Raw genomic sequence first — 24580 nt, forward strand, 5'->3', positions numbered from 1 at the left:
CGTCCTATTCTCGTGTGTCAGTATAGAGGCTCCAAACCGTCTACAGGACTATGCACCATTAAGCATTGAACGCAATGACACCATATTATAGGGCAACGGAGAAATAGATATTTAATTCAAGTTGTACTTTGCACAACTAGGTCTGGCTTCGACTGAAATGTGGTACGTTAAGCCCATTGGTACGTTAAGCCCATTTGGTAAGTTAGGCCCACTTGGTACTTAAGCCCATTTGGTAAGTTAAGCCCATTCGGTACGTTAAGCCCATTGGTACGTTAAGGTCCATTATTCCCAGTCTTCTCCATTGTCGTTTCCAATATTTTCTTGAGTAAATTATTTAATCTCTTTATTCATCTCCAGTCACACAATATCGTCTCAGATCCGTAAGTCCGTGGCTCCAGCAATCGCAAAACAGCAACATTACGCTCCCATCGACAAATCTACACATCCCATCCTCCAAACACATCCTCCCAAAACCAGCAACTTTCCTTTCTCCTGGATCGCAAGCATAATTTCGCTTTCTGCGCGCATCTTCCCCACAAAATATGCGGAAAAGCTACGTCCACTCACATTTACACTTCTTTCTTCAGAGGTTCTGCTAGCCCGCAAAAGAATCGTTTCTCAGCTTTCATATTTATACTTTTCCAAGCATGTCGCTCTCGCGTCCCATCCGCATGCTTCTTCTTGGAGCGCCCGGGTCTGGCAAAGGAACCCAGACGTCTCGTCTTCTTCGAGCTTTCCCCAACATCAAACCTTTATCGTCCGGCGACACTCTCCGGGCTGAGATTGCCAGCGGCTCGCCCATCGGATCCGAGGCGTCTCAGTACATTGACAGAGGAGAGCTTGTTCCCGATAAGACCATGGCGGATCTTATCACCACCCAGTTGAAATCACGCCATTGGCTCAACCCTTCGGCGTCTTGGCTTTTGGACGGGTTCCCTCGCACCCGGGGCCAGGCGGAAACCATCTCGCCGCTTTTGCGCGAGAGCAACGCCAACTTGAATCTTGTTGTGGAGTTGGACGTCGATCCGTCGGTGATTTTGCGCCGCATCGAGGCCCGCTGGGTCCATGCCGCCAGTGGCCGCGTATACAATTTGGATTACAATCCGCCCAAGAAGCCGTTTGTCGACGATTTCACAGGGGAGCTGTTGGTCAAGCGGAGCGACGACACAGCCGAGGTTTTCCAGAAACGTTTGGATGTGTATGAAAAGGAGATTGTGCCCTTGCGAGAGTTTTATCAGCAGCAAGGCGTGTTGCACACTGTGAGCGGAGACACTTCTGATGAGATTTTCCCGAAGTTGAAGAAAATTGTGGAGGAGGTAGGAAATGCCCTGAGCTGAGCACATTTTACTCGATAGAAGTCCATGATGCATATTCCGTATTCTAATACATGAATTCCGACCAGGGAACAACTATTTTCATTGGCCTTTGAGTACTGAACTACATGCCCTTTCGAGTATTTAGTTCAAGTGGTTGAACTTCATTCACCATTGTGGTTTTCGAATGGAACCCAGCTTCACATCATTGCATTCGTAAGATCAGCACGTTCTCTGCAATGGACTTTAATACTTATGTAGATGCCAAATTGGCGAAACTCAACAGAACTTGTGATTTGGTGCAATCTATTGAAAGTACATCAAGTAATTATGTCTATTAAAGGCGAAAAGAATGTAAAGATGCAAAATACCCAAGATTCATGAATTGCGCAAAAATGGAGTGAAACAGCACATCTTCCAATTACTCCATTCTGGCTAATTTAACTTCATTCAGTCCTCGTCTCTGTAGTGTTCGGCATAACACAGTGAGTAGAATTCTTTTGAGGATTTAGCTCTCAGACTTATCAGCCAAAACATGTATTTCCAACATAAGTCCACTCCAGCCATATAATTGGGCCTGAAAATTATTAAGATGAGGCTTGGTAATTTGAAGCAAAGCCCAGCTCTATTTTGCCTCAATGATTGCTTTCAGAAGGAGACTACCATCTGATGATATATTCGCACATCATCCTCTCAAACCTAGATGTCACTCATCATACAACTAATTAAATTAACTGGCCTTATTACAATAGCCTTATTACAATAGCCTTCATCACAGACTTCATCACCGTCTTTTTCACCTTCAGTATTTCCCTCTCTGTATTTGATAATGTATCTTGCCTCTTCCACCTGGCCCATATAGATACAGGTCGCGCACTTCTTTGATCTCCACAACTTCATCTCTTTCCTTTTCTTAGATGAAGTTCTATATCGACGACTTGCCGGTGCTTTTTCCGTACCCACGGATCTACCCCGAGCAGTATGCTTACATGTGCGATATCAAAAAGACCTTGGATGTGGGTGGAAACTGCATTTTGGAAATGCCTTCAGGAACTGGCAAAACCGTCTCGCTTCTTTCTCTTACCGTGGCGTACCAGATGCACTATCCCGAGCACCGCAAGATTGTCTACTGCTCGCGGACAATGTCGGAGATTGAAAAGGCGTTGGTGGAGTTGCATCTGCTCATGGAATATCGTGCCCTGGAACTTGGGTATGTGGAAGAGTTCCGGGGCCTTGGACTCACATCCAGAAAGAACTTGTGCTTGCATCCGACCGTGTCGAAAGAAAGAAAAGGGGCAGTGGTGGACGAAAAGTGCCGCCGGCTCACCAACGGACAATTGAAGCAGAAGCTTGAGCAACAGAACGTTTCACAGGACGAGATGCGGAACCACTCTGACCAGTACGGGCTATGCTCGTTCCACGAGAAATTGTACGACTATGACCAGCACGACTTGATTCCCAGTGGCGTTTATTCGTTCGAGGCGTTGCTTGACTACTGCAAGCAGGCCGGAACGTGTCCTTACTTCACGGTCAGAAGAATGCTTTCCTTCTGCAACATCATCATCTACTCGTACCACTACCTTCTCGACCCTAAGATTGCCGAGCGTGTCTCTCGTGAGCTCAGCAAAGATAGCATTGTCATTTTCGACGAGGCCCACAACATCGACAATGTGTGCATCGAATCGCTCTCGCTATATTTGACCGACGACACGCTAAAACGAGCTGGCCGAGGCGCTAATAAGTTGGCCGAGGCGGTCGATGAAATGAAGGCCCAGGATAGCGCCAAACTTCAGGACGAATATGAAAAACTTGTCGAGGGACTTCGACAGAACGAAATTGCACGAGACGAAGAGCTTTTCATGGCAAACCCGGCCTTGCCGCAAGACCTTTTGGAAGAGGCTGTGCCGGGAAATATCCGAAAGGCAGAGCATTTCCTCTCTTTCTTGAAGCGGTTTATTGAGTATTTGAAAACACGTATGAAGGTTCTTCATGTCATCAGTGAAACCCCAGTCAGCTTCTTGCAGCATCTCAAAGAACTCACATTCATCGAAAGGAAGCCTTTGCGCTTTTGCCTGGAGCGGCTCTCCTTGCTTGTGAGGACGCTAGACTTAGCCGATGTTGATGACCTTAATGCATTGAAGGATATTGCCACATTCGCCACGTTGGTTTCTACGTACGACACTGGTTTTCAACTTATCTTGGAGCCGTTCGAAACTGAGGGGCTGACAGTGCCTAACCCCATTTTGCATTTCACGTGCTTGGATGCATCTATAGCCATCAAGCCTGTTTTTGATCGTTTCCTGTCGGTGATTATCACCTCCGGAACCATTTCTCCTTTGGACATGTATCCAAAAATGCTTAATTTCCAGACGGTGATCCAGGAATCGTATACCATGACGTTGGCAAGACGTTCATTCTTGCCCATGATTGTAACCAAGGGCCTGGACCAGACGTCGATATCATCGCGTTTTGAAATCAGAAACGACCCGTCTGTGGTCCGGAACTACGGTTCGCTTCTCATAGAATTTTCCAAAATCACCCCTGATGGTATGGTGGTCTTCTTCCCCTCCTACTTATATATGGAGTCGATTATTTCCATGTGGCAGACCATGGGTGTTTTAGATGAGGTTTGGAAGTACAAGTTGATTCTTGTTGAAACCCCCGATGCACAGGAAACAGCGTTGGCATTGGAAACTTACAGAAAAGCATGTTCAAACGGCAGGGGTGCCGTTCTTCTCTCTGTTGCGCGTGGAAAAGTTTCAGAGGGAATCGATTTCGACCATCATTACGGGCGGACTGTGCTCATGATTGGAATTCCGTTCCAGTATACTGAATCGAGAATTTTGAAAGCACGACTTGAATTTTTACGTGACCATTACCAGATCAAAGAGAACGATTTTCTTTCTTTCGATGCCATGCGACATGCGGCGCAATGTTTGGGTCGGGTCTTGCGTGGAAAGGACGACTACGGTATCATGGTTTTGGCCGATCGGCGATTCAAAAACAAGAAAAACCAGCTTCCTAAGTGGATTGCGCAGGCACTTCTCGAGTCGGACCTTAATTTATCTACAGATATGGCGTTGGCTGCGGCAAAGAAATTTTTACGTACTCTAGCACAACCGTCAAATCCAAAGGACCAGGAAGGTGTATCTGTGTGGAATTTGGAGCAGCTTGAAAGCTTCCAAAGACAGCAGAAACAGCAGAAGCAACAGAAGATTGAAGAAGGGCCAGAAGAGGCAGAGGAGGATGACTTTATGGATCTCGACGACGCAGATCTCGATCTTTTATAATGGGGTTGTTATAGGTAATGCAATGACAATAGTGTTCATATGAGCGGATAAAATGTAGCATAAGCGTCGTCCTTATAAAGTATTCAAGTCCACTCCATGGTAATTTTTGACGACAAATTGTCTGAGACATATTTGAGCTCATGAATATTCTCTCCCCTTTGTCTGTTTGGACCAAGTTTCTTACGTCTAATACAGGTTAAAACACCGGGGCCATCTGTCTTCGTATCTAAGGATACATCACTCTTGATGATTCGAATACACTTTCACTTACTTACTTGAACATGCTTCAATACCAAAATTTTTCTGATGTGTCACTATCAAGTTTATAGTCCAATTGTATTCGTCTTTTAGATTATTCCTCTAGCTTGTTGAGAACCTACTACTGAGTTTCAGCCTGCACTCTCATTTCTCATCACCAATGGCCCATGAGTACTATGCGGTTATCTTGGAATTTACTGCCCAAAAAGTCGCTCTAGGATTCGCCGGAGAGCCTCAATTCCATGTTTGTGTTACTCCAACTTCGCCGCTTTGGAAGAAATTTGTCTATTCCGACAATGAAATCCGGTACCCCACGTTTCTAGGTCTTGGATCACACGCCTTGCTGGCCGAGGAAAAAGACAAGATTCGCCTGTGTTTGAGCGAAGGCGAAAAGAGATCAGTTTCCCAGTACAACAAGGACTACGGTACCCACTGGTTCTGCTGGAAAAACGATAAATTCAGAGCACTATCTCGACTAGTCAAACATCTCATTCTGGCGCTGCTTCTCATCTCCAATGCTTCAGCGAAGCTCTTTATTATAGACGGGGGAATGGCGGCTGTTGAGAAAGCGCTGCTATGTGAGTCGTTATTTGCCCAAAACGCAGCTGTGGCAGTCACTTTTCTTCCCCGGTCTCCATGTCTTGCCATTTCTGGTGGGGTCGAAAACGGAACGCTAGTCCATTTTGGCTGGAACGAATGTTGTGTGGTTTGTGTTTGCGACTTGCGTTGTGTCTCATCCAGATCCTTGCTGGAGTATTCCGGGGAATCCATTCATTACCTGATGGTCAAAAGAATGAGCATGAACCAAGATGGAGATTTTGCCCTGGTGTCGACGGAAATGTCAATTGAGAATGAAACGTTGCAATCGCTATTCTCCAAAGACGGTTTGCCGGCACGCATAGCTGCCGAAATCTTGGCTCTTGACATAGATAGTCGACCATTGGTCGCTCTGAACATATTATTTTCGGGTGTGTTAGCTCTGGTTCTGGGACTTACAGAGAAGATCATCGAACAAGTGAATCATCAACTCGGAACGCTACAAGCTCAGAAAACACCATGCTTAGGCGCGTGGGCCGGCGCTTCTTTGTATTGTTCAGTGGGGCTACTTCGAGAAAACCCATCCAAATGGAAACACAAAGAAATCACCCGAGAAAAGTTGAGCGGCGCAGGATGGAAAGAGCTACAGTATCTTAATACATAGCTGGGAGATGCATTTACGCTACTTCTCAAGACATGACTTTTGCACTCGATATAAACTTATTGAGCCTCTTCATCGCTCGACAAGACGAAGGCTTCTGCATTGGCCAAATACTGCAACTCAGCCTCGTCAAAACCCAGATCACCTGGATACCCCCACTCATTTGCCAACACACCGGCACTCTTAACGTTGACTAAACCTTTGAGATGTTCCAAGGGCGAAAAATCCAACGGAGCACTGTCGTCAAGTAATGGGCCGCTCATATGAGAAACAACACCCAGATGATAGAAGCCACATGCTTCTCTTTTGGCCGAAATGAACGAAGCAGGGTAAGGGACTTTTGTTTCTCTCATGGATACTGGTGGGTCTTGAACCTTCGAAACAGACATCTTCGCTTTGGGGATTGCTTTTTTGACAGCATTGCAGCTGATGAGAGGAGATTTGGTTCTTTTTCCAGGTGCTGGAACTTGGAAGGGCGGCACTGTGTTTTCGTCGTTGGTCATTGTGGTTTGTCTTTTTGCACCCGCGGAAAGAATATAAGGACTGACTAACAAACAGTAATGAGATAATTGTTAGACACAACTAAAACTTGTACAATAAACAGTATTCCGAAATGTTTCACATCATTTCACAGATCCAGACACAAGTACCAGAACATACGAGTTTGACTTGTCAAGCATACGAGATTGACATGTCAAGACTTACGAGTTTGACTTGTCAGGAACGGTCAAACCACTTTAACAAGTATCTACAGTTCTTCAACCACACTTTTTAAATGGACCATAACGTCTTCGTACTCGACTTCTACTATCTTACACAGCCAATGTACTATCTTTATACCAATTCCATCCATACTGTATTGTTAGATTACGCAATCGGATCTCGCCCTATGTTATGAGCACAACACCAAAGTCCATAAACACGACTCAAAGTACCAACGCACAAACAAATGGCCCATCCGAACAATTTCATTTTCTCCTTGCTCTTTTGTTGCTTCTTCTGTTCCTCTTCTGTTGCTTCCTTAATACTTGGCAGGAGCGCACGTGACCTCTGGGTTCGGGAGCGCTAACATTACAAATCCGTATGAGCCCCGCTACATATACCCAGATTCAAAACTTCAAGACAAATGTCGTGGGAAGGCTTCAAAAAGGCAATTAACAGAGCCGGAAACTCTATCATGGTCAAGGATGTCGACAAGACCATTGACAAGGATTTCGACACCGAAGAAAGAAGATACAAGACATTGCGGACGGCGGGCCAAAACTTGCAGAAAGCATCAAAGTCCTACTTGGACTCGTTGAGAGCCGTGACGGCGTCGCAGGTGACAATTGCCGAGATTGTTTCGAACTTGTACGAAGAGGCAAAGCAAGGCGGGTCCATCTACTCTAATATCGGTACTTACTATTTACAGTGTGTCAAGGATTTCGACGAGGAAACAGTGAAACAGGTGGACGGACCATTCCGGGAGACGATTTTGGACCCTGTGACAAAGTTTGCAAACTACTTTGGCGAAATTGACGAGGCGATCAAGAAGAGAGCGCACAAGAAAACTGATTACGACCAATGCAAGGCCAAAGTGAGGCGTTTAATTGACAAGCCGGCCAAGGACGCAGGCAAATTGCCACGTGCCGAGAAAGAGTTGGCCATTTCCAAAGAGATTTTCGAAGAGTTGAACCAGCAGTTGAAAACAGAGTTGCCGCAGCTCATCAGTTTGAGAGTGCCCTTTTACGATCCGTCGTTTGAGAGTTTGGTCAAGATCCAGTTGAAGTTTTGTACCGAGGGCTACTCCCGCTTGGCGCAGTTACAACAGTACTTGGATCAGCAAAGCAGAGACGACTATGCCAACGGAGTTTTGGATGCTCGTATCGACGATTTGCTTGTTCAAATGGGAAGTTTGAGCATCACCAGTTTGGGAGCCAAGTAGGATATTGAATGTATGATGATTGAGTGTATGATGATTGAGTGTATGATGATTGAGTGTATGATGATTGAGTGTATGCTTGTAGGATGGTTTCGTCTTTTTGAAGAATTTTCGCTGTTAACTGTTCATGCTAGGTGCTATCTCGTTCGTCATGTAAACTTTCGCTTGTTCACAAGTGGTAATTTTATTCACCGAGTTGGCATATGATTGTTCAAGTTGGCTTTCGGTTTCGTGGAGGGATGCATTTTTTTCATAGGATTTATCTGGTCAAGGTCGATACTCGATCGTTATTCTCTGTCTGATGTGGTGAATTTTTTCGATCCTCGGTATCTTTAGAATTCGAGATCTTGGTGCATAAATGGGTTTTGAAGCAGTTGTCTCTTTCTCCTGATAGAAATAATTTGCTGGGACTTGGCGAAAGTGATGGGTGATAAGTGAAAACAGTCTTTGGGTTCTTTATGCCCTTTAGACACTGGGTGGATTCTGGAATGTTTTAGAGTTTGAATTTATTTTCTAAAGCGAAGGATGCTGGAAAATCTTCTCTCATGTGGATTCAATCGTGAATATGTCTCCCATTCCAAGCTCGTCTCTCATTTGCTGGTGTTTCTTACATTCTACGTAGATACAAGTACGAAAATCTTGCGCCTTGAAAATGCCATCACAAACGTAGACATCGCAAGCTGTCTTTTCAAAAACATCTGCTGATCTTCTATCTTTTCCAATCTCTTGCTTTGAACGCCTTAACCATTGGCTACTGTGGTCATCTGAAGAGATTCTGGAGTGTCCCAAACTTTTTTTTCTCTCGAAGCTTTCGGCCTCTATTTTGCCGTTCGCCTTAATCTCCATGACTTCGGTTCTGTCTCTCTGATTTTTCACTCGGAACCCCTATCGATTTCCTTTGTTGATTTCATTTATTTCTTTTCTTATTTGTTTGTCTGATATGTGGATTTCTTTTCTCCTTTGCTTGATGTAAAGGCCTACACATGCTTAAATAGATATTCTAGGACCGTCCATTTGGACGTCATGACGTATCCACATGCATACACCCGCCTACTGATCATGGCTACCTTGTCTTCCCTTGCATATGGACACTGGTGGGAAATTAGTGACAGCCCCAAGGCATGACCACAATTGGTAATCCAAATGTCATAGCCACAGCAAAGGCGGGAAAAAATACAGCTAAATTTGTTCGGCCCGGTTTGGACGTTGGGCCCGTTTCTGCTACTTGCAAGTCCCGATGACCAAACAGGTGATTTACGCGAACATCAGCAACGGTTTTTTGTCGAAAATGACCACCGCCGCAAGTGACGAAAAACGGACGGAAAAAAAAATTGTAAAAATTCCGTCTCGGCCCAACCTTCAGCCGCAGCGTAAACTCGACCGTTATGGCCCCGCCTCTCTTGTATGCTAGATTCTCCAGTTTTCCCCGGGTTCCGCTTGTGTGGTACTCGTTACTCTTTTGGGCTACATGCACAGAGGTCCCGCACTGACAAATGCGGGCGGGTGACGTCAAAGTGAGACACCATGTCAAACGGGGCCAAACAAGACGGAAGCACAACGAAGCACAAAGAAGCACATGGAACTTCCATGGCCGCAGCGAGGTTAGGCGACAAACGCAAGTCAGGCCAAGGACGGACGGAAAAAAAATAAGCCAGACAAAAGTCACGTTGCAGCGATCTTCTGATGTCCTGTGCATGATCGCTCAAAGTGCCTCTCCCACTATAAGTAATGTATAGGAACGCCCGACCATTTGGAATTTTCGCTTCCTCACTTTAGGCACACCATTCCACGGCAATCCCACATTGCCCGCTGTTGTCCATAGCCACTGTTTCTTTTGTTCCACTTGTCCATTTCCAATTGTCCCCGCTGTGTGTTGCCCGTACTTTTGCCCAAGATCCGAAACTCGAAATTTGCTCGATATTCGAGAGCCAATCTGAACAAAATCCGAAAACCGCCCGACTCCACTAGCGTCTTTTCTGCCCCAGCCAAAACGGGCCACTGCTTGCTGCTTCTCTTATACATGGCGACGCCAAAATGTCCAGAATACACCCATGGTTGATTCGAGCCACCGCCTTTATCTTGCAGAATCCAAAATGCATCATCATCCTTCCGCTTCTTTCCATATTCCTATGCGCCTACAGTAGCTTGTACGATTTCACGCTACGTCCGTTGAACGGGCCGCTCGTTTCTCATTTCGACAATACCACGCTCGACACCGGCCTAGACTTGAAGTCTGTCCACGCCAAGTCTTTTCTTCCGCTTCCTGATGTCTCCGGGTTGAACATGGTGAAATACTCCTTGTCTAACCCGACGTCGGGAAACACGCTAAAGTACGACTTTGTGTGTGAAATAGAGCAATTCCAGGCGCAATTGGAATCCCAGAGCGTTGTGGCGCTTTCGCCAATATCCATGTGGCCGTTCCCGTGTGACCCAGACCTTTCCGTTCACGACAAAGAGAAAATGGAGCGGTTCATGTTGAAAAACCTCAACCACCATCTTCTGGCCGAAGTGATTAAGCTTTTTTTTGGCGACATGAAGAAACGCAACCACTTGATTTACCAGGCGGGACTCTTGAACATTTTCGCCTTTTTCAAACCCGATGTTCCTCCGCTTTTGCCCAATTCCTCCATGATCGAACTAGTGGCGCTTCATGAAGGAGATTCCTCAAAAGCGTCTGCGGACTTTTCCCACTATTACGCTTCCATCACAGGAAAAAACCCTATAGTCAACATTGTGACCTATTTAGCACTCTCCGTCCAGGCCTGTCTTTTTTCCCTCTTGATTGTCCATTGCTATTTATCTGTGGCAAACCAGCACAAAATCCGCTCCACGTTCGGCCTTCTTATTGGCTGGCTAACTAGCGTTTTCATATCTGCGTTTGCTGCCCTTTTCATTGTTGGCCGCTTTCAAGGCGTGTCTATTTTCCATGCCTTTGGCCCAGTTAATTCGGTTTCTTTGACATCCTATCTCCTCTCAATCATGCTTTTGAGCTCTCGAAACTTGTTTCGTACCATTAACGATTTGGCCGGAGACAATGCCTTTGGTGCTCCAGAAAATTTGCACAAACGTTTGATCAAGTTCTATCTTGGCATCAACAATAGTGTACAGAACTCTAGAGGCGTGTTCAAGATCACCAGGTTTTTGCGTCGAAACTTGTTTCTTGACAAGTTTGCTGCTTGGGTTTTCCCTATCCCAAACACGACGGTAATCCTTCTCATCAACGATGCTGCTTTCCATGCTCTTTTGTGTGTTTTGAAAAATACGGTGGCAGAATTCATGGATGAAAACCACAAACAAATATTCGTTACTAGAGTTACCACTCTTCAGCGGGCTTCAGTGTTGGCGCTTTTCATTGACCACTTTTTGCAGTTAACATATCTTGTGGGACTTATTGTGATTGATTTGAATAGAGTTGATCTCACAGATTTGTTGAAGCTGCTGCCCTTGGAGTCAGATGACGATTCTGGTGTGCATGAAATGAACCCTATTTCTTCTTTCCTTTTGGGTGTCTCAGAAAAGAAACCAACGTCGCCAAATACCTGGAGGTACCGTTTGGGAACATACTGCTTGAAAGTAAGCCCTGTGTCGCTGAAAAGATTTTTGGGTTTGTGGATTCCTGTTGTTACCATTTGCCTTACTGCAGTCAGCATCTTGCTCATTATGCTTGTTATTCCAAATGAGTCTGTCGGCTTTATGGAGGTGATTGGTCTCAGAAGCCTGGCTCAGATGTCTCAGAGGTACGATTATCTCTTTGTTATTGAGCTTTTGGCTGGATGTGTACTCGTTTTTGCTATCGCAGAGTTGACTTTCATTTTTACCCACTCCAAAAAACAAGATAGCAATGCCGGTCTGGATGCCCTAACCGCCCTAATCTCTCCAGATTCCGGTTTGACTAACAAAGAGTTGGTGGAAAACGATAAAGTCAAATTTTTCGAGTGCTTGTCTTTATCAGGAACTCATAAAACTGATATTCTCAAGCTTGTATCCAACCCCAAATGTTCATTTTTGGTATCTACTGATTTAGACCACAAAGTATTGATTTGGTCCCCGTTGAGCAAAGTCGAGTCGTCGAAGCCCCAAAACATTGCCACATTTTTTGAAAGCTCAGATCCCAATGCTAAAAAGGCCGAGTTTTGGCCCGTTAATCATATTGAGATCAGTGATGATGGAAATTACATTGTTCTCATTAATAATAAGCATTGTCGGATCAAGTGTTTTGAAAGAAAGTCTCTAAAGTATGTGTGGGAAGTGTCGTTGACAAGCGAACTAAACCAATCTAGAAAGAAAATGCATGTGGTGAATGCTTTCTTCAGGAAAAAGACAGTTGCTGGCTTCCTTGCCAGAAAACTCTTGCTGAAACGGAAACAGCACACGAGAAGAAGCAGCAGCGTATCTTCTAATAAAGGAGGTCCACTCACAGGAAACTATCCACCTCCTTCAGTCACCGAAATGGAAGAAAGTAGAAGCGAGAATTCCGAGAAAAATATTGATAAAGAGTTGATTCAGGAAGAGTTTGTGCTCGTTCTTGAGACGGGAGAAATGATCACCGTTGCGTGTCATAACATCCAAATAAAGGTGTACAATTTGTTGACCCAGCTATATGAGGGTCAACCAGAGTTGCGCAATCTCAAAATCATCTCGCTGAAGTTTCTTAAAACTGCAAGAGTCAACGACCGTGTGGTTTGCAATTTATCAAATGATGATATTATCGTGGGAACAGCGGTTAATAACTTGTGGAGATTCCAGAAGCTCGACTTGGATGTGTATTACTCATCAACCAAGACTTTGGCCAATTTTGCTCCTCCATTGATGTCACGTACAGGGTCTGCAATCAGTTTCAAGCATGACTTTTCTACGGCATTTGAATTGCAACGACAGACACACATGCAGAGACAAGAAGCCGAGACTACGGTGTTTTCGGATCTCAAGAAATACCAGGTCATCAATAAGTCCACAGTGATAACCATTGATTTCGTGGGAATGATTGTCCGCGTTAAAGACTTGCTGGCAGAACTCATAGACGTGCAAACGGGAACAGTCCTCAAAGTGTTTGGAATTGGACACTTCAAGCCAGACACTTTTAGAGTGGCGCATTCAGAGCCAACACATTGTAAGTTTTGCGGATGTGCGTCGTTCGAGTCTCTCTCGTTGGTTTACGAAGACTTTTATGACAAGACGATAATAATGCATACGTTCACGGTGGAGAACAAAAAGTCCAGAAACAACATCTGTTTGAGAGTGGAGAGAGATCCAAGGGAAATCAGATGTGTCGGATTGGACTCGGCCATTGAAAAGCAGTACTGGTACGAGGACATCGAAAAGTGGGAGGTGACAGATATGAATGTGATTCTCGGCATAAGAAAAATTTCTCCTCCGTCAGAGAAAGGGGATGAAGCAGCTGTTGAACAGTCTGGCTTTTCGTTGAGCTCCGAGAACGGATTGAGCTCGCTTAGAACCCGGAAGAAATCTGCAAAGGCGAAGAAAGAGCAGAAACACCCCACGATAGACCAACTTTGGCAAGGTATTGTGATCACTGCACAAAACGGCAAGCTATTAGAGTACAACATTCCAGCCAATGCACCTACAGACGCTGAATTCTCATCCACGCGGCCTAATTATATTGTCAAGTACGGATTTAAGTCTGTGGCGATTGCCTTTGGAAGCAGCATCAAGATCTTGTATCTTGGCGGAGATAAGTTGATTGAAAACGACTTGTACTACTCTGGAACCACCAGCACGTTGAATTCCATATTGAAGCCTAACACCGAAGGCGCAGGACGCAATGAATTGCTATTCGTCAACAAGCGGCGGCGCATGCTAGAAAAACGGAATGCCAAAGCTTCAAGAACACAGACAGAATTACCCAATGCGGAAGGCGAAGGGGAAGCAGATGCGTTCTGAAACCATGCTATGTAAGCGAATACGACGCTTGTGGCTGTTGTGGTGAAGTATCTGCATACGGTTTGAAACCATGAATGGGTGTGTACGTAATCAAATGAGGTGATAACACAATGCAAGACCACAGCTGCTCTAAACGACGGGCTATGCGGTCTGATGATGTAGAATATTCCCAGGGGCTTTGTTGTTGGGCTTTAGGGGTGGCCCCTGGACTGGTGGTATAAAGAGGCGTGAGCCGCAAGGTTTTACGTTTCTTCTCACCACATCTTTTCAAGTACTCTTTTATTCCATCACCATGAAGCTCATTGACGAAAACCACAAGAACCAGCACTGGCAGCACACTTTGGCACAGGGAGCCAAGGGTCTTGTCTTAGGCTTGGGTGTTTCTGCTGTTTTTGTTTCAGCTTTCAAGAGAAGATACCCAGTCCAGTACGGTCTGTACACCCAAACCATCAAAGCATGTATGTGGACCTTGCCCACGCTTGGCCTTGGAGCTTTCTGGGCCGACGAAGGGTCCGTCAAGTTCAGCGAGATGATGCACCGGTCGGACTACTTGACTCAGACCAAACGTGAGGAAAGAGAGCGTCTTGCACAGCTTTCTGTGGGCGACCGCCTCTTCCTCAAGGCGTCTGAAAACAGATACAAGTTGATTGTGGGCGCCTGGGCCGCGTCTCTTGCTGGTGCATGGAGCATGGTCAGCAGAGACCGGGTGATGACCACAGCACAGAAGGCCGTGCAAGCGAGAATGTACGCACAAGCATTTACTGTCTTATTGTTGTTGAGCACCATAGCCATGAGCGTCCGGGAAAGAGACTTGGCGCTTCCTGCTCCCAAGCCGGACTGGAAGCGGATCATCGAGGACAGAGAGGGCCAGCGTATGTAGTCGGGACTACTAGCACATTCAATACACACTCATCACAAACGAGGTAGAAAGATGTCGCGATTAATTGTAGCCGTTGAGAGAGATTACTATTCTGCTTGTTCCCGTCGAAAAATAGTTGCTAATTGTTCCAGGAACGATTAGTATTTGCTAATGTTCTCTGTTTGTCTTCTGTCTTCGTTTGTCTTCTGTCTTCTGTCTCCTGTCAGATCCCATGCCCCCCAACCGCATAGAGCAATCTGACATGTTTGACAGCAACGGGCCAGACTGTAACATTGGGTGCAAAAAAGCAAAGTGGCGCTATCTGCGCGTATACGATCGTACCTGATGCAAGAGGATTTGAAGGCATTGTGCAGGGCCCATACTCGGATAAACCCTTGTTCGGAAAAACCCAGTGGCGTGCTTTTCTGCAAGGAAGGATTAGCCGTTTGAAAAGCTCTAATCGTCACATGAGCACTGTGGTGCTTGGTTTTTGCATAGTGTTTCAGCCCTTCTTTTCGCATATCCCTTCTTTCGTATGGCCCTTTTCGCAATCGCAGTGAATATTCTCACCAGATGTTATGCGGTAGAAAAACCAGGGGCAAACTAAGGAGGCGAAGAAACTTTGGGTTTCTGTCTCACTCTGCCCGTGGTTTCATTTTTCGCTGTTTTTCTTCTTTTTCCCTTCTCTTTTTTCCCTTTCACCCTTCATCTTTCTTGTCCTCGGACCAGACCTTTACATCTGCGCACTGTCATGTGCCTTCTCCACATTTGAACATGGTGGATTGTCCACTACTCTCCATTCCATAGACAGTGTTTCGAAATATCACTTTGCTCTGAATAATCACTTCTCTGTACTTGCGTTATTGGAAGGATTGTCTTTACTGTCCTTGTCCTTGCTATCCTTGTCTTTGCTATCCTGTCCTTGTCTATCTTTGATTCTTTCATACCCGCTAATTCTTCCACACTTGCCAAATGTCCGATGAAGTGGTGCACGCCGTTTTTGAGCCGTCAGAAGCTCGGCTATTGGTCTCCTCGTCGCACACCCAGCTTCTAGTGGAAAGCCCCATTCTTGTGTCTGCTCTATCCAACATATTTCCATATCTTCTTTTCATTGACAATTTTCTCGAGATCATCACTTGGACAAATGAAGACCCGTACCAGAATTTCTTGATCGTGGTATGTTATTCTATCCTTGTCTTGTACTGGGACTTTTTAAAGTACTGGGTTCTTCCTTTTCTTGTTGTACTACTTTTCACATCTATCGTGTGGCGAGCCGATTCGGTCATTTACGATTCCAAGTTTGGCGAAAGGCCCACAGTGGAGGAAGTCTTGCTGGCTCTCCATAACATCACTGTCCGCTTCGAGCTTTTCTTTCGCCCAGCGAAAAACTTGCACTTTTCGCTGAAAAACTACTATAAAATGGCCTTGGGCACTTTGGCCATCACGCCGCTCCACGTATTTGTGCTTCAGAATCTCTTGACTCCTCGGTCTTTTGCATGGATCATTGGCACCGTGTTTTTGACTTTCCACTCTCCCTGGGCTTTTTCCATTCGCAGACTCATATGGCGTTCTATCTACACAAGAATTTTTGCTCATCAATTGACAGGACTTGACATTCGGCTCTCTCGCCGAAAAGCAGACACTGGATTCCGAGAGAGAGCGGCAAGCAGTCCATGCGTCACGGCCCCAGCGACAGATGTGGAGGAAGATTCACAGAAAGTACAGCACCAGGCCAAAATCAACAACTTCTCTATTCTCCGCAAAGTTATAGTTTCGCCCACACAACTCAAGCAAACTGTCCGGTTTGATATTTTGGAAAACGAACGTCGCTGGTTGGGGCTTGGCTGGACCAAGCTTCTTTACCCAGGCGAAAGATCAAGTTTCTGCTACATGGATCTGATGCTCGCAGCCCCCAATCCACATCAAGACGAGTTTGAATTCCCTGTTTTCGAAAATGATTTGTACACTTATAGCTGGCAGTGGATGGATGACGAGTGGAAAATTGATGCCGAGTTTAACAAGAACCGATCGAAAGAGGGCTGGGTGTTCTACGACTCTAATTGGGAAATGCCTAAATACGAGGATGGTTTCTCCCGTTATACCCGTTCCCGAAAATGGATGCGGCGGGCCATTTTGCTTATAGATAAGCAATCAGAGGTTTTGGACGGATGAGGTTCATAAGACTCAATGCATTTGAATTACGTTTGCGTTTTAATTTCATAGGAGTAGACGGATTTTCAAGAATAGTGTTGTATTTGATTGGACTAAACTCATAGTAGCTAGCGATGCTAGGAATCCATGCTGTCTTTTAAATCCACAAGAGACCAAATATCGTTTTGAAGATCTTAATTGAACCACTTCTCCTACCTTTTCTTCAGTACCTCCTACCTTTTCTCGACTCTTCACATGCTGAATTGTGTGAGTATACAATTTATTCGCTTACAAAAAAGAGATGCATGTAAAAGATTCCCGATTTTTCTCCTAACGTCTTGTGTGTCAAATATTTCATATTCGTCTAACTACTAATAATGTCTGTAGACTATACGAAAAACCTAAGTATTGTGGCCCGTAGGCTTAGCAGTTTCTGTGAAAGGTTTTAATGCTTCTTAAAAATAAATCATCAATGGAGCCGAATATCAAATCAGAACACAGAAGGTGTGTCTAAAGTGATGTAATGAAGCCCTCAACATTTTCATATTATCTATGTCACATAAGTGGGCCATAAAATTTCTACACCCAAGAGACTGACATTATTATTAGCTGAATATATCATATAAATAACCGAAGAGATAGTTGAATGTAAAATTTTATTCCGAATATTCAATTACGAGTGCCATGTAATAACGAGTGTCTGTTTTATTACCAGTGTCTGTCCATCTCAATTCGCCGACTGACCAACTACTGTATTCCAGACAGAAAGAAGCTTAGCATTTTCGCAAGTACGAGCTACACAAATGTCCTGAAAGAAAAATCCGACCATATAATCTTATGTGAAAACGGCTCGAATTACACATAGACGCATCCATTTCAGCTGAAAGTTAAGGCTATAACCGGTACGCATACCGGATTTCACAAGAACACTTCTCCTACGTTTCTTTGAAGTGACAAAAAACTACGATAATTCTACACGACTTTTCATACATATTCCCCTCCATATATTTCTTGTCCATCAATAGAGAAAGGGCATTAATTAGTCTTTTCCTGCACACGCGCACATAAATCATCGTTTTTCTGCTCATCGTACAAAAATCTCCATACCACAATGAGTGCCACAGCAGAAAAAGAATACAAGGACATTCCAAAAAAGTATATTGATCCGCTTGCCGAGAAAGATATCGGCGAAGGTCCTCGTGTCAACGGCAAAGATTGGAAAATCAAAAAAGACGCTTTCAGAGTCAAGTCGCTTGGTGTTCGGAAACTTAGCACCTGGAAGTTGAGAGAGGAAAAGAAACTCCAGGAAGAGCAATACAAGCAACGGTTGAAGGAGTTGAAGCAAGAAAAGAAGGACGAGAGAAACAGAAGAATCGAAGCCATCAAGAAGAGAAGAGAGGCTAGAGAAGAAAAGGAAAGATACGAAAAGATCGCCGAAAAGATGCATGCAAAGAAGGTGGAGAGATTGAGAAGAAAGGAAAAGAGAAACAAGCTCTTGAGAGAACGTTAGAAAGCTGTGGCTACTTGCATTTGATGTTTAGTTTTTTGCTTTCTAACTCGCATTTGATATTTAGTTTTTCACCTTTTTGCTAAAATCACAACCAAAAAGAGCGGTGGAAAAAATTCAGTTTAATTCTTGACCATCATATTTTCAACTCCAAATCTACATTTGTGGTCGAGCAGAATACTTATGATAAAAGTGCTTTACAGAGTTCAAGAGATGGAGGCTGATGCTTGTGTGCAGTAGGGGATGTAACATAGCTGTTACCCGGACGAAACTGCGCGACTATATAAGGCGCGGGGTTCCCGCCTCAGTCTGACCGGGTGAATTTTTGGACTTTGTGTCATCTGGCGTCTTATATACAGTGTTCCTGCAACTAATACTGTTTTTCGTTGCCTTTCATTTTATATACTGAGATTGAACCGATACACCTGCAAAGGTCTACCTTTCGTCTCTTATACACAAGGATACATTAGCTTGTCATCTTTGTCTCAGAAATATTAATACTACACCTTAGTTTCATTTAACTAACACAGAATAATGGATTCTTTGAAGTTACCCACAAACGCCGCCGCTGCTTCTGTCTTCACCGCTCCTGGCTCTTTGTCTCTTCCCCAAGGGATTGATTCTGATGCAAACGGAATGATCAAGAAGGACGAAGGTGAGATTGGCGTGAAGGAACCCAACGAGAATGACGATGATAGTGCTATGTCTGGCATTGTTCCCACTCTACAGAATATCGTCGCCACAGTCAACTTGGACTGTCGTTTGGACTTGAAGACCATTGCATTGCATGCTCGTAATGCCGAGTACAATCCAAAGCGTTTTGCCGCAGTGATTATGAGAATCAGAGAACCTAAAACCACTGCCCTTATTTTCGCTTCTGGTAAGATGGTTGTCACTGGTGCCAAGTCCGAGGACGACTCCAAATTGGCGTCGAGAAAATATGCACGTATCATCCAGAAGTTGGGTTTCAATGCCAAATTCACTGACTTCAAGATCCAAAACATTGTTGGTTCATGTGATGTCAAGTTCCCAATTCGTTTGGAAGGTTTGGCCTTCTCGCACGGAACTTTCTCGTCTTATGAACCCGAGTTGTTCCCTGGCTTGATTTACAGAATGGTTAAGCCAAAAATTGTTCTTTTGATTTTCGTTTCCGGAAAGATCGTCTTGACAGGTGCAAAGCAAAGAGAGGAGATTTATGCTGCTTTCGAAGCTATCTATCCTGTGTTGAGTGAATTCCGTAAATCGTAAAAGACTGTGTACATTAGTTTTTCAGGGATATGAGTGCCTGGCGAGCGGAGAAGTGTGCTGGGGTTTGGGTTAGTGTATTTTTAGTTTTAGTGGCCTTTGGGTAAATTTTGTGGTTGCATTTCATTTCATCCCTCGCCATCCCGGTTTCTTCTCTGCCCTATTGGGCGATATACATCGCGTGCATACCATCAATTCATAAATGGATTTGAATAATGAATGTAGTATGTTTCCATTCTGTATCATGGTTCATGGTTTCTGTCAGATGTCTTCCTCTTTTACTCTGCCTTGCCAGCGTTTGGCTTTGCCCATTCGAAATAATCACATCGATGGTCGCCCATTTCACCGTAGCCTCCTTTATTTTCTTTGGGACAGCACCAAAATCTTTTTCCTTTAGTTGCTTTTGTGAGACTGGTTTTGAGGATGCATGGCTCTTTATGCTTGCAATATGGAGGGTTGCCATACATCAGTAACATGAGCGATTGCACCGAATTGATTTTGATTGTCTTTGGCGTTTGTGGTGGTTGGTCTTCCTCACTCGATAAGTGTCCGTTTTTCTGATGCAAAATGTCTTTGTTTTTAGTATTATGCACTGTACTTTCGACAGCATTACTGTGTAAGTCTCCTTCCACGTTATTATTAGTAACTTCTCCTGATTTCTCATTTCCTACTTCTCCGCCTTGACCTTCGTTAGTTGAATTCTGAGTCGCCTTTATATTAGAATTGTGATTCAATCGATCGTCTTCATTAACCTTGTTGTCTTTGAAAAAAAAGTTACCGATGGATTGCTGGCCCTGGGTCTTTGGTTTTTTGCGACTAACATACTGTGGTTTGGGAGACTTTTCTGTCCGCTCTGGAGTAACGGATCGTTTTTTGTTTATGGCACCAAACATTGAGGAAATGTCTCGGTGTCTGACCAACTTGTAAAAGTATCTAGCTTCGAATGCTATTTTTTGTGCCTCTATTGGACAGAGGGGTTGATAGCTAACATCCACGTCTGTGAAAACCGGTGCATGGTCTGATCCGTAAAGAAAAGGAAGAATATCTGCGTTAACAACATTTCGAATGAATTCTCCGCCAGAAGCAAGAATCAAATCGATTCTAGACCCGAAATTCGCTTGTCTGGCGCCTGTCCGCGTGTTCCAAACCGTATACATAGCTAGGCGACGTTTCTGTATTAGTCTCGTAGTGTCACAGAAAATTTGTTCCTTCTTTGACACTCCTTCAAGTGATGGAATCACATATGAGTTCAAAAGCGTCCGATGGGGCTGTGAATTGCGGAATAAGAGACACTCGGACTTGTTTGTTTCTTCGAAAGCTGCTGCACCTTCTCTTAGATTATTGACAACGCGTTTTTCCTTGATTGCCACGTCGATTCCTTCTGCATTATCAATAAGATCCATACTGACATTTATATCGCCCATGAGAACCACATTTTTCCCCATCTCGTGGAGTTTGCGGCATCTCTTCAAAAGTACAGAAAGAAATGCCATACGAAACTCTTGGCCCTCTTCCGATCCTTGCGAGTTGGCTGGGCAATATACGGAGAAAACCACAGTTCCTCCAGCTAACTCCACGACCACACAACGACCCTCGGTGTCCAAACGCCGAAGACTTGTTTCGTCAAGTCCCATTTGCAGTACCTCTTCGGCTTCGAGATAGCCGCCAATGGCTTTGTTTGGCTGCAAATCTTTATATTGGACCTTTTCAGCCGATAACAAGCGGCCGGTCATGCCTTCCTCTGCACGAATCACAGTTAGGGCCTGGCGAACATGGTCCGGGTCTTCGTCCGTTGGAATCCGAACATATAGCGCCACGCCACTGTACCCCTTTTTCTCCTTAGGGACAGACACAAACGCTCGGAACTTTGCAACCAGAGCCACGTGGGCGATAGCGTCTGTTTGGATTTTGAGTTCCTGGAGGGAAAGTATATCGGCGTTTAATGCCAAAGCTAGATTGTCGTATGTTCGTAGCAGGTTCCATGGGTGGTAATTAAAGAGCGATTTACCGCCGTTTATATTGAAGGACATGAAACGCAAACATTTGGCGGGTTTTGGTGGAACTTTGTCCAAAGGCGGAAGCATGGAAGTGTTTTGGTAGATGGATTTTCAAGGGACGTATAAAGGAGCGGCAGACTGAATGGGGATTTAGGAGTATGAAAGGAATGGAAACCAAAAGAATAGAAAAAGATAAAGACAAAGATAAAAAAAATAATAGTTAAATAAAGAAGACAAAAGAAAGATGTTGGAGTGGTGAGAATTTCTGGGGTACATGTATTCGCACTGTCAAGTAGTTTAGAAGACGAACATATAAATGAACTTTGAAATGAGCAACAATGCGGCTATGCTAGTCTAAGAAATAATTTTGATGTTCTGTGGATGGAAAATACATCGGATCTCTTTTAGGATTTCTAGGAGTAATTATATTCGAAAGCCATTTTAGTTCAACATTCGAAATCACCACTACAAAACGTAGTTCGATTGTGATCTTGAATAGTTTAGACTTATCTGACTAATTTTTCACTTTATAATGCTATCTAATCTCTCATTTCTTTGCTCTTTCCTCTAGTGCTGGTCGATGGAGATTAAACACTGGATCAAATCATGTTAGTTAGTACTATATTCAAAAAGTTGTTTACTAAGTCAAATCTGTTTTTAATAATACGCAAATGGATGATACATAGTATTAGACTGTGTAACTCACCATTATTTTACATAACTGGCCCAAACTCCTAATTTCTTATGACCAGTGGATTGAAGACTTACCGAAATCGTCTTTAAGAACCCTAAATGGAAACAATTTTGCAAAGAGCAATTTCGTCTGTTACTTCGTTTCTATTGATTAAATTTAATGTAAAGTGACCTTTCGAGAAAGAAAAGTTAGCATCAAGGTGCGAATATTGCATCTTCATAGACACTGAGAAGTATTCCTTAATAACAAGTAAGGACAATTCTAAAGAATGGATCATACTGGTACTTTCAGATTCGACAAGTTTACTCTTTTGTTTCAACTTTTCTCTTGTCAAAATCTGTTACATCCTATCAAATTATTGTAATTTCATGATTTTCACCAGTCAATCCATGGGCAGAAATGTCCAATGATGCATGTCCAGTCACCCTCTTAACTTCAATAAGAAGAAACAACGATTTGGCATTTCAAAGGCCACACGAAATATCTATGGATTCCTACTTACATAAACCCAGATGGCGCACCAGTACCTCTTACTGCTTATCTTATCACACCATCTTCATTCTTCTGGCAATATGACTCTGAGAGAATCCCAAGAGGGACTTTTGGAATTGCAAGAAATACATGATGGTCCAAAGCCACCTTCTTATCCTGGCAATGAGAGTATGCCTCTTGACGTAATGTTCAAGATTTGGCATACTCGCAATTATAGTAACATCCCCCAACGTCCTATCCGGTTAATCTTCGATGCCAATGCCTCTGTGGCAGAAGCTGGGCGTTTTGCTTTCCGAAAGTACATTGGTGATGTTCCGGATGACATCTATGTGGACTTAAGCAAAAATTCTTGGCAGGACGCTTTTATTGAGATCGGTGATGAGAATGAGAAAATCAAGAATGTCTTTCAGGAAAGTGAGACGTTAGTTGTTTCAGATATTCCGAATTATCAAAAAACGCTGTTAAAGTCCTTCGCCCGTCTGGTAGTGGGCGTAGCATGCGGTTGTACGTTGTTAAGTATATTCATAACTCTCATAGTTGCCTATGCAACTAAGTAAGAGTTCGAGTCAATAGTCGCTTTGAACATTCGAAGAATAACGAATTAATGAATAATACACGGTCTCACAAAGCCGTTTATCGTATGCATGTCAATGTTGAAATGGATGATACAATTCCGTTGGCGCACTGGAGATTCTGTCAAGAAAAATTGATTCATTTCACCTTTCGGACTGCCAGTCTGATGATCAAAAGCTTAGCTCGATTCTGATTTGAGGTCTATGGCCTAACAATTACTCTACGCAAAAGATTAAGCAGAGTGTGGTCAAACCCTTTTGGGGATATTTGAGCCTCTGATCACGAAAGTCCAGATAGTCCACAGTAACTTGGCTCGCCTGATATTTGCTGATCTCCTTGTATAAGATAAGACTCTATATACTACCTATCTGAAGCTGGCCATAATGATAGGCAGGGGAAAGAAAGTTCGCACCAGAATATACACTATCATCAATCGAACTTAACATCTCGTTATCTTATCACCACATCCTTTTTCTGGCAATGTCTCTGCGAAAATCCCATGAGACACTTTTGCCATTGCATGATAGACCCGATGGTCCAAAGCCTCCTCTTTATCCTGGGAATGAGAGTATACCTCTTGACGTAATGTTCAAGATTTGGCATACTCGCAATTATAATAACATCCCTCGGGGTACTATTCGGTTAATGTTCGATACCAATGCCTCTGTGGCAGAAGCTGGCCGTTTTGCTTTTCAAAAATGCATTGGTGATGTTCCGGATGAAATCTATGTGGAGCTAAGAAAAAATTCTCGGCAGGAAACTTCTATTGAGATCGCTGATGAGAACGAGAAAATCAAGAACGTCTTTCAAGAAAGTGAGACGTTGATTGTTTCAGATAATCCGAATTATCAAAAAAAGTCTACCGCTCGTGTGATACTTGACGAAGTATGCCGTTGTACGTTGGTAAGTATATTCGTAACTCTCATAGTTTTATATACAACTAAGTAATGAGTTCAAGTCAATAGTTGCTGTTGAAAGAATAACCAGTTAATGAATAAATGCACGGCCTCACAAAGCCGTTTATCGTATGCATGTCAATGTTGAAATGGATTACAAAGTTCCGTTGGTCCACTTAGATTACTCTATGCAAAAGATTAAGCAGAGGCAGATCGAAACCCTTTTGGGTTGAAGATATTCGAGCCTTTGATCATGAAGATCCAGATAGGAAACAGTACCTATCT

General features: G+C 43.9%; 15 protein-coding genes across 15 annotated transcripts; 11 read left to right on the forward strand and 4 right to left on the reverse strand. All coding sequences in view use genetic code 12, as the record gives it.

The window, feature by feature from the left end:
* Positions 1–647: 647 nt before the first annotated feature.
* On the forward strand, positions 648–1337 carry ADK2 (adenylate kinase; the record flags this gene model as incomplete). The annotated part of the gene is made up of 1 exon (XM_002615016.1): positions 648–1337. The coding sequence occupies one exon, from the start codon at positions 648–650 to the stop codon at positions 1335–1337; it is 690 nt and encodes a 229-aa protein (XP_002615062.1).
* An 893-nt stretch (positions 1338–2230) lies between these two features.
* On the forward strand, positions 2231–4603 carry RAD3 (TFIIH/NER complex ATP-dependent 5'-3' DNA helicase subunit; the record flags this gene model as incomplete). Its single annotated transcript, XM_002615015.2, has 1 exon — positions 2231–4603. The coding sequence occupies one exon, from the start codon at positions 2231–2233 to the stop codon at positions 4601–4603; it is 2373 nt and encodes a 790-aa protein (XP_002615061.2).
* A 418-nt stretch (positions 4604–5021) lies between these two features.
* Positions 5022–6062, forward strand: FOB63_004154 (uncharacterized protein; the record flags this gene model as incomplete). Its single annotated transcript, XM_002615013.2, has 1 exon — positions 5022–6062. The coding sequence occupies one exon, from the start codon at positions 5022–5024 to the stop codon at positions 6060–6062; it is 1041 nt and encodes a 346-aa protein (XP_002615059.1).
* A 56-nt stretch (positions 6063–6118) lies between these two features.
* FOB63_004155 (uncharacterized protein) lies at positions 6119–6562 on the reverse strand (the record flags this gene model as incomplete). The annotated part of the gene is made up of 1 exon (XM_066102379.1): positions 6119–6562. One exon carries the CDS (start codon positions 6560–6562, stop codon positions 6119–6121), a length of 444 nt encoding a protein of 147 aa, XP_065958275.1.
* A 623-nt stretch (positions 6563–7185) lies between these two features.
* On the forward strand, positions 7186–7983 carry RVS161 (amphiphysin-like protein; the record flags this gene model as incomplete). The annotated part of the gene is made up of 1 exon (XM_002615012.2): positions 7186–7983. One exon carries the CDS (start codon positions 7186–7188, stop codon positions 7981–7983), a length of 798 nt encoding a protein of 265 aa, XP_002615058.2.
* A 1099-nt stretch (positions 7984–9082) lies between these two features.
* FOB63_004157 (putative integral membrane protein) lies at positions 9083–9676 on the reverse strand (the record flags this gene model as incomplete). Its single annotated transcript, XM_002615011.1, has 1 exon — positions 9083–9676. One exon carries the CDS (start codon positions 9674–9676, stop codon positions 9083–9085), a length of 594 nt encoding a protein of 197 aa, XP_002615057.1.
* A 71-nt stretch (positions 9677–9747) lies between these two features.
* On the reverse strand, positions 9748–10002 carry FOB63_004158 (uncharacterized protein; the record flags this gene model as incomplete). Its single annotated transcript, XM_066102380.1, has 1 exon — positions 9748–10002. One exon carries the CDS (start codon positions 10000–10002, stop codon positions 9748–9750), a length of 255 nt encoding a protein of 84 aa, XP_065958276.1.
* Positions 10003–10263: 261 nt separating this feature from the next.
* On the forward strand, positions 10264–13881 carry FOB63_004159 (uncharacterized protein; the record flags this gene model as incomplete). The annotated part of the gene is made up of 1 exon (XM_002615009.2): positions 10264–13881. The coding sequence occupies one exon, from the start codon at positions 10264–10266 to the stop codon at positions 13879–13881; it is 3618 nt and encodes a 1205-aa protein (XP_002615055.2).
* A 292-nt stretch (positions 13882–14173) lies between these two features.
* Positions 14174–14761, forward strand: FOB63_004160 (HIG1 domain-containing protein; the record flags this gene model as incomplete). The annotated part of the gene is made up of 1 exon (XM_002615008.1): positions 14174–14761. One exon carries the CDS (start codon positions 14174–14176, stop codon positions 14759–14761), a length of 588 nt encoding a protein of 195 aa, XP_002615054.1.
* Positions 14762–15712: 951 nt separating this feature from the next.
* FOB63_004161 (uncharacterized protein) lies at positions 15713–16912 on the forward strand (the record flags this gene model as incomplete). The annotated part of the gene is made up of 1 exon (XM_002615007.1): positions 15713–16912. One exon carries the CDS (start codon positions 15713–15715, stop codon positions 16910–16912), a length of 1200 nt encoding a protein of 399 aa, XP_002615053.1.
* A 1090-nt stretch (positions 16913–18002) lies between these two features.
* FOB63_004162 (uncharacterized protein) lies at positions 18003–18401 on the forward strand (the record flags this gene model as incomplete). Its single annotated transcript, XM_002615006.1, has 1 exon — positions 18003–18401. One exon carries the CDS (start codon positions 18003–18005, stop codon positions 18399–18401), a length of 399 nt encoding a protein of 132 aa, XP_002615052.1.
* A 531-nt stretch (positions 18402–18932) lies between these two features.
* Positions 18933–19646, forward strand: TBP1 (TATA-binding protein; the record flags this gene model as incomplete). Its single annotated transcript, XM_002615005.1, has 1 exon — positions 18933–19646. One exon carries the CDS (start codon positions 18933–18935, stop codon positions 19644–19646), a length of 714 nt encoding a protein of 237 aa, XP_002615051.1.
* A 275-nt stretch (positions 19647–19921) lies between these two features.
* On the reverse strand, positions 19922–21727 carry APN2 (DNA-(apurinic or apyrimidinic site) lyase; the record flags this gene model as incomplete). Its single annotated transcript, XM_002615003.2, has 1 exon — positions 19922–21727. The coding sequence occupies one exon, from the start codon at positions 21725–21727 to the stop codon at positions 19922–19924; it is 1806 nt and encodes a 601-aa protein (XP_002615049.2).
* Positions 21728–22846: 1119 nt separating this feature from the next.
* FOB63_004165 (uncharacterized protein) lies at positions 22847–23383 on the forward strand (the record flags this gene model as incomplete). The annotated part of the gene is made up of 1 exon (XM_002615001.1): positions 22847–23383. One exon carries the CDS (start codon positions 22847–22849, stop codon positions 23381–23383), a length of 537 nt encoding a protein of 178 aa, XP_002615047.1.
* Positions 23384–23879: 496 nt separating this feature from the next.
* FOB63_004166 (uncharacterized protein) lies at positions 23880–24347 on the forward strand (the record flags this gene model as incomplete). Its single annotated transcript, XM_066102381.1, has 1 exon — positions 23880–24347. The coding sequence occupies one exon, from the start codon at positions 23880–23882 to the stop codon at positions 24345–24347; it is 468 nt and encodes a 155-aa protein (XP_065958277.1).
* Between the last annotated feature and the right edge of the window lie 233 nt (positions 24348–24580).

The sequence above is a fragment of the Clavispora lusitaniae genome (genome assembly GCF_014636115.1).
Source record: "Clavispora lusitaniae strain FDAARGOS_655 chromosome Unknown tig00000187_pilon, whole genome shotgun sequence".
Classification (NCBI taxonomy): Eukaryota; Fungi; Ascomycota; class Pichiomycetes; order Serinales; family Metschnikowiaceae; genus Clavispora; species Clavispora lusitaniae.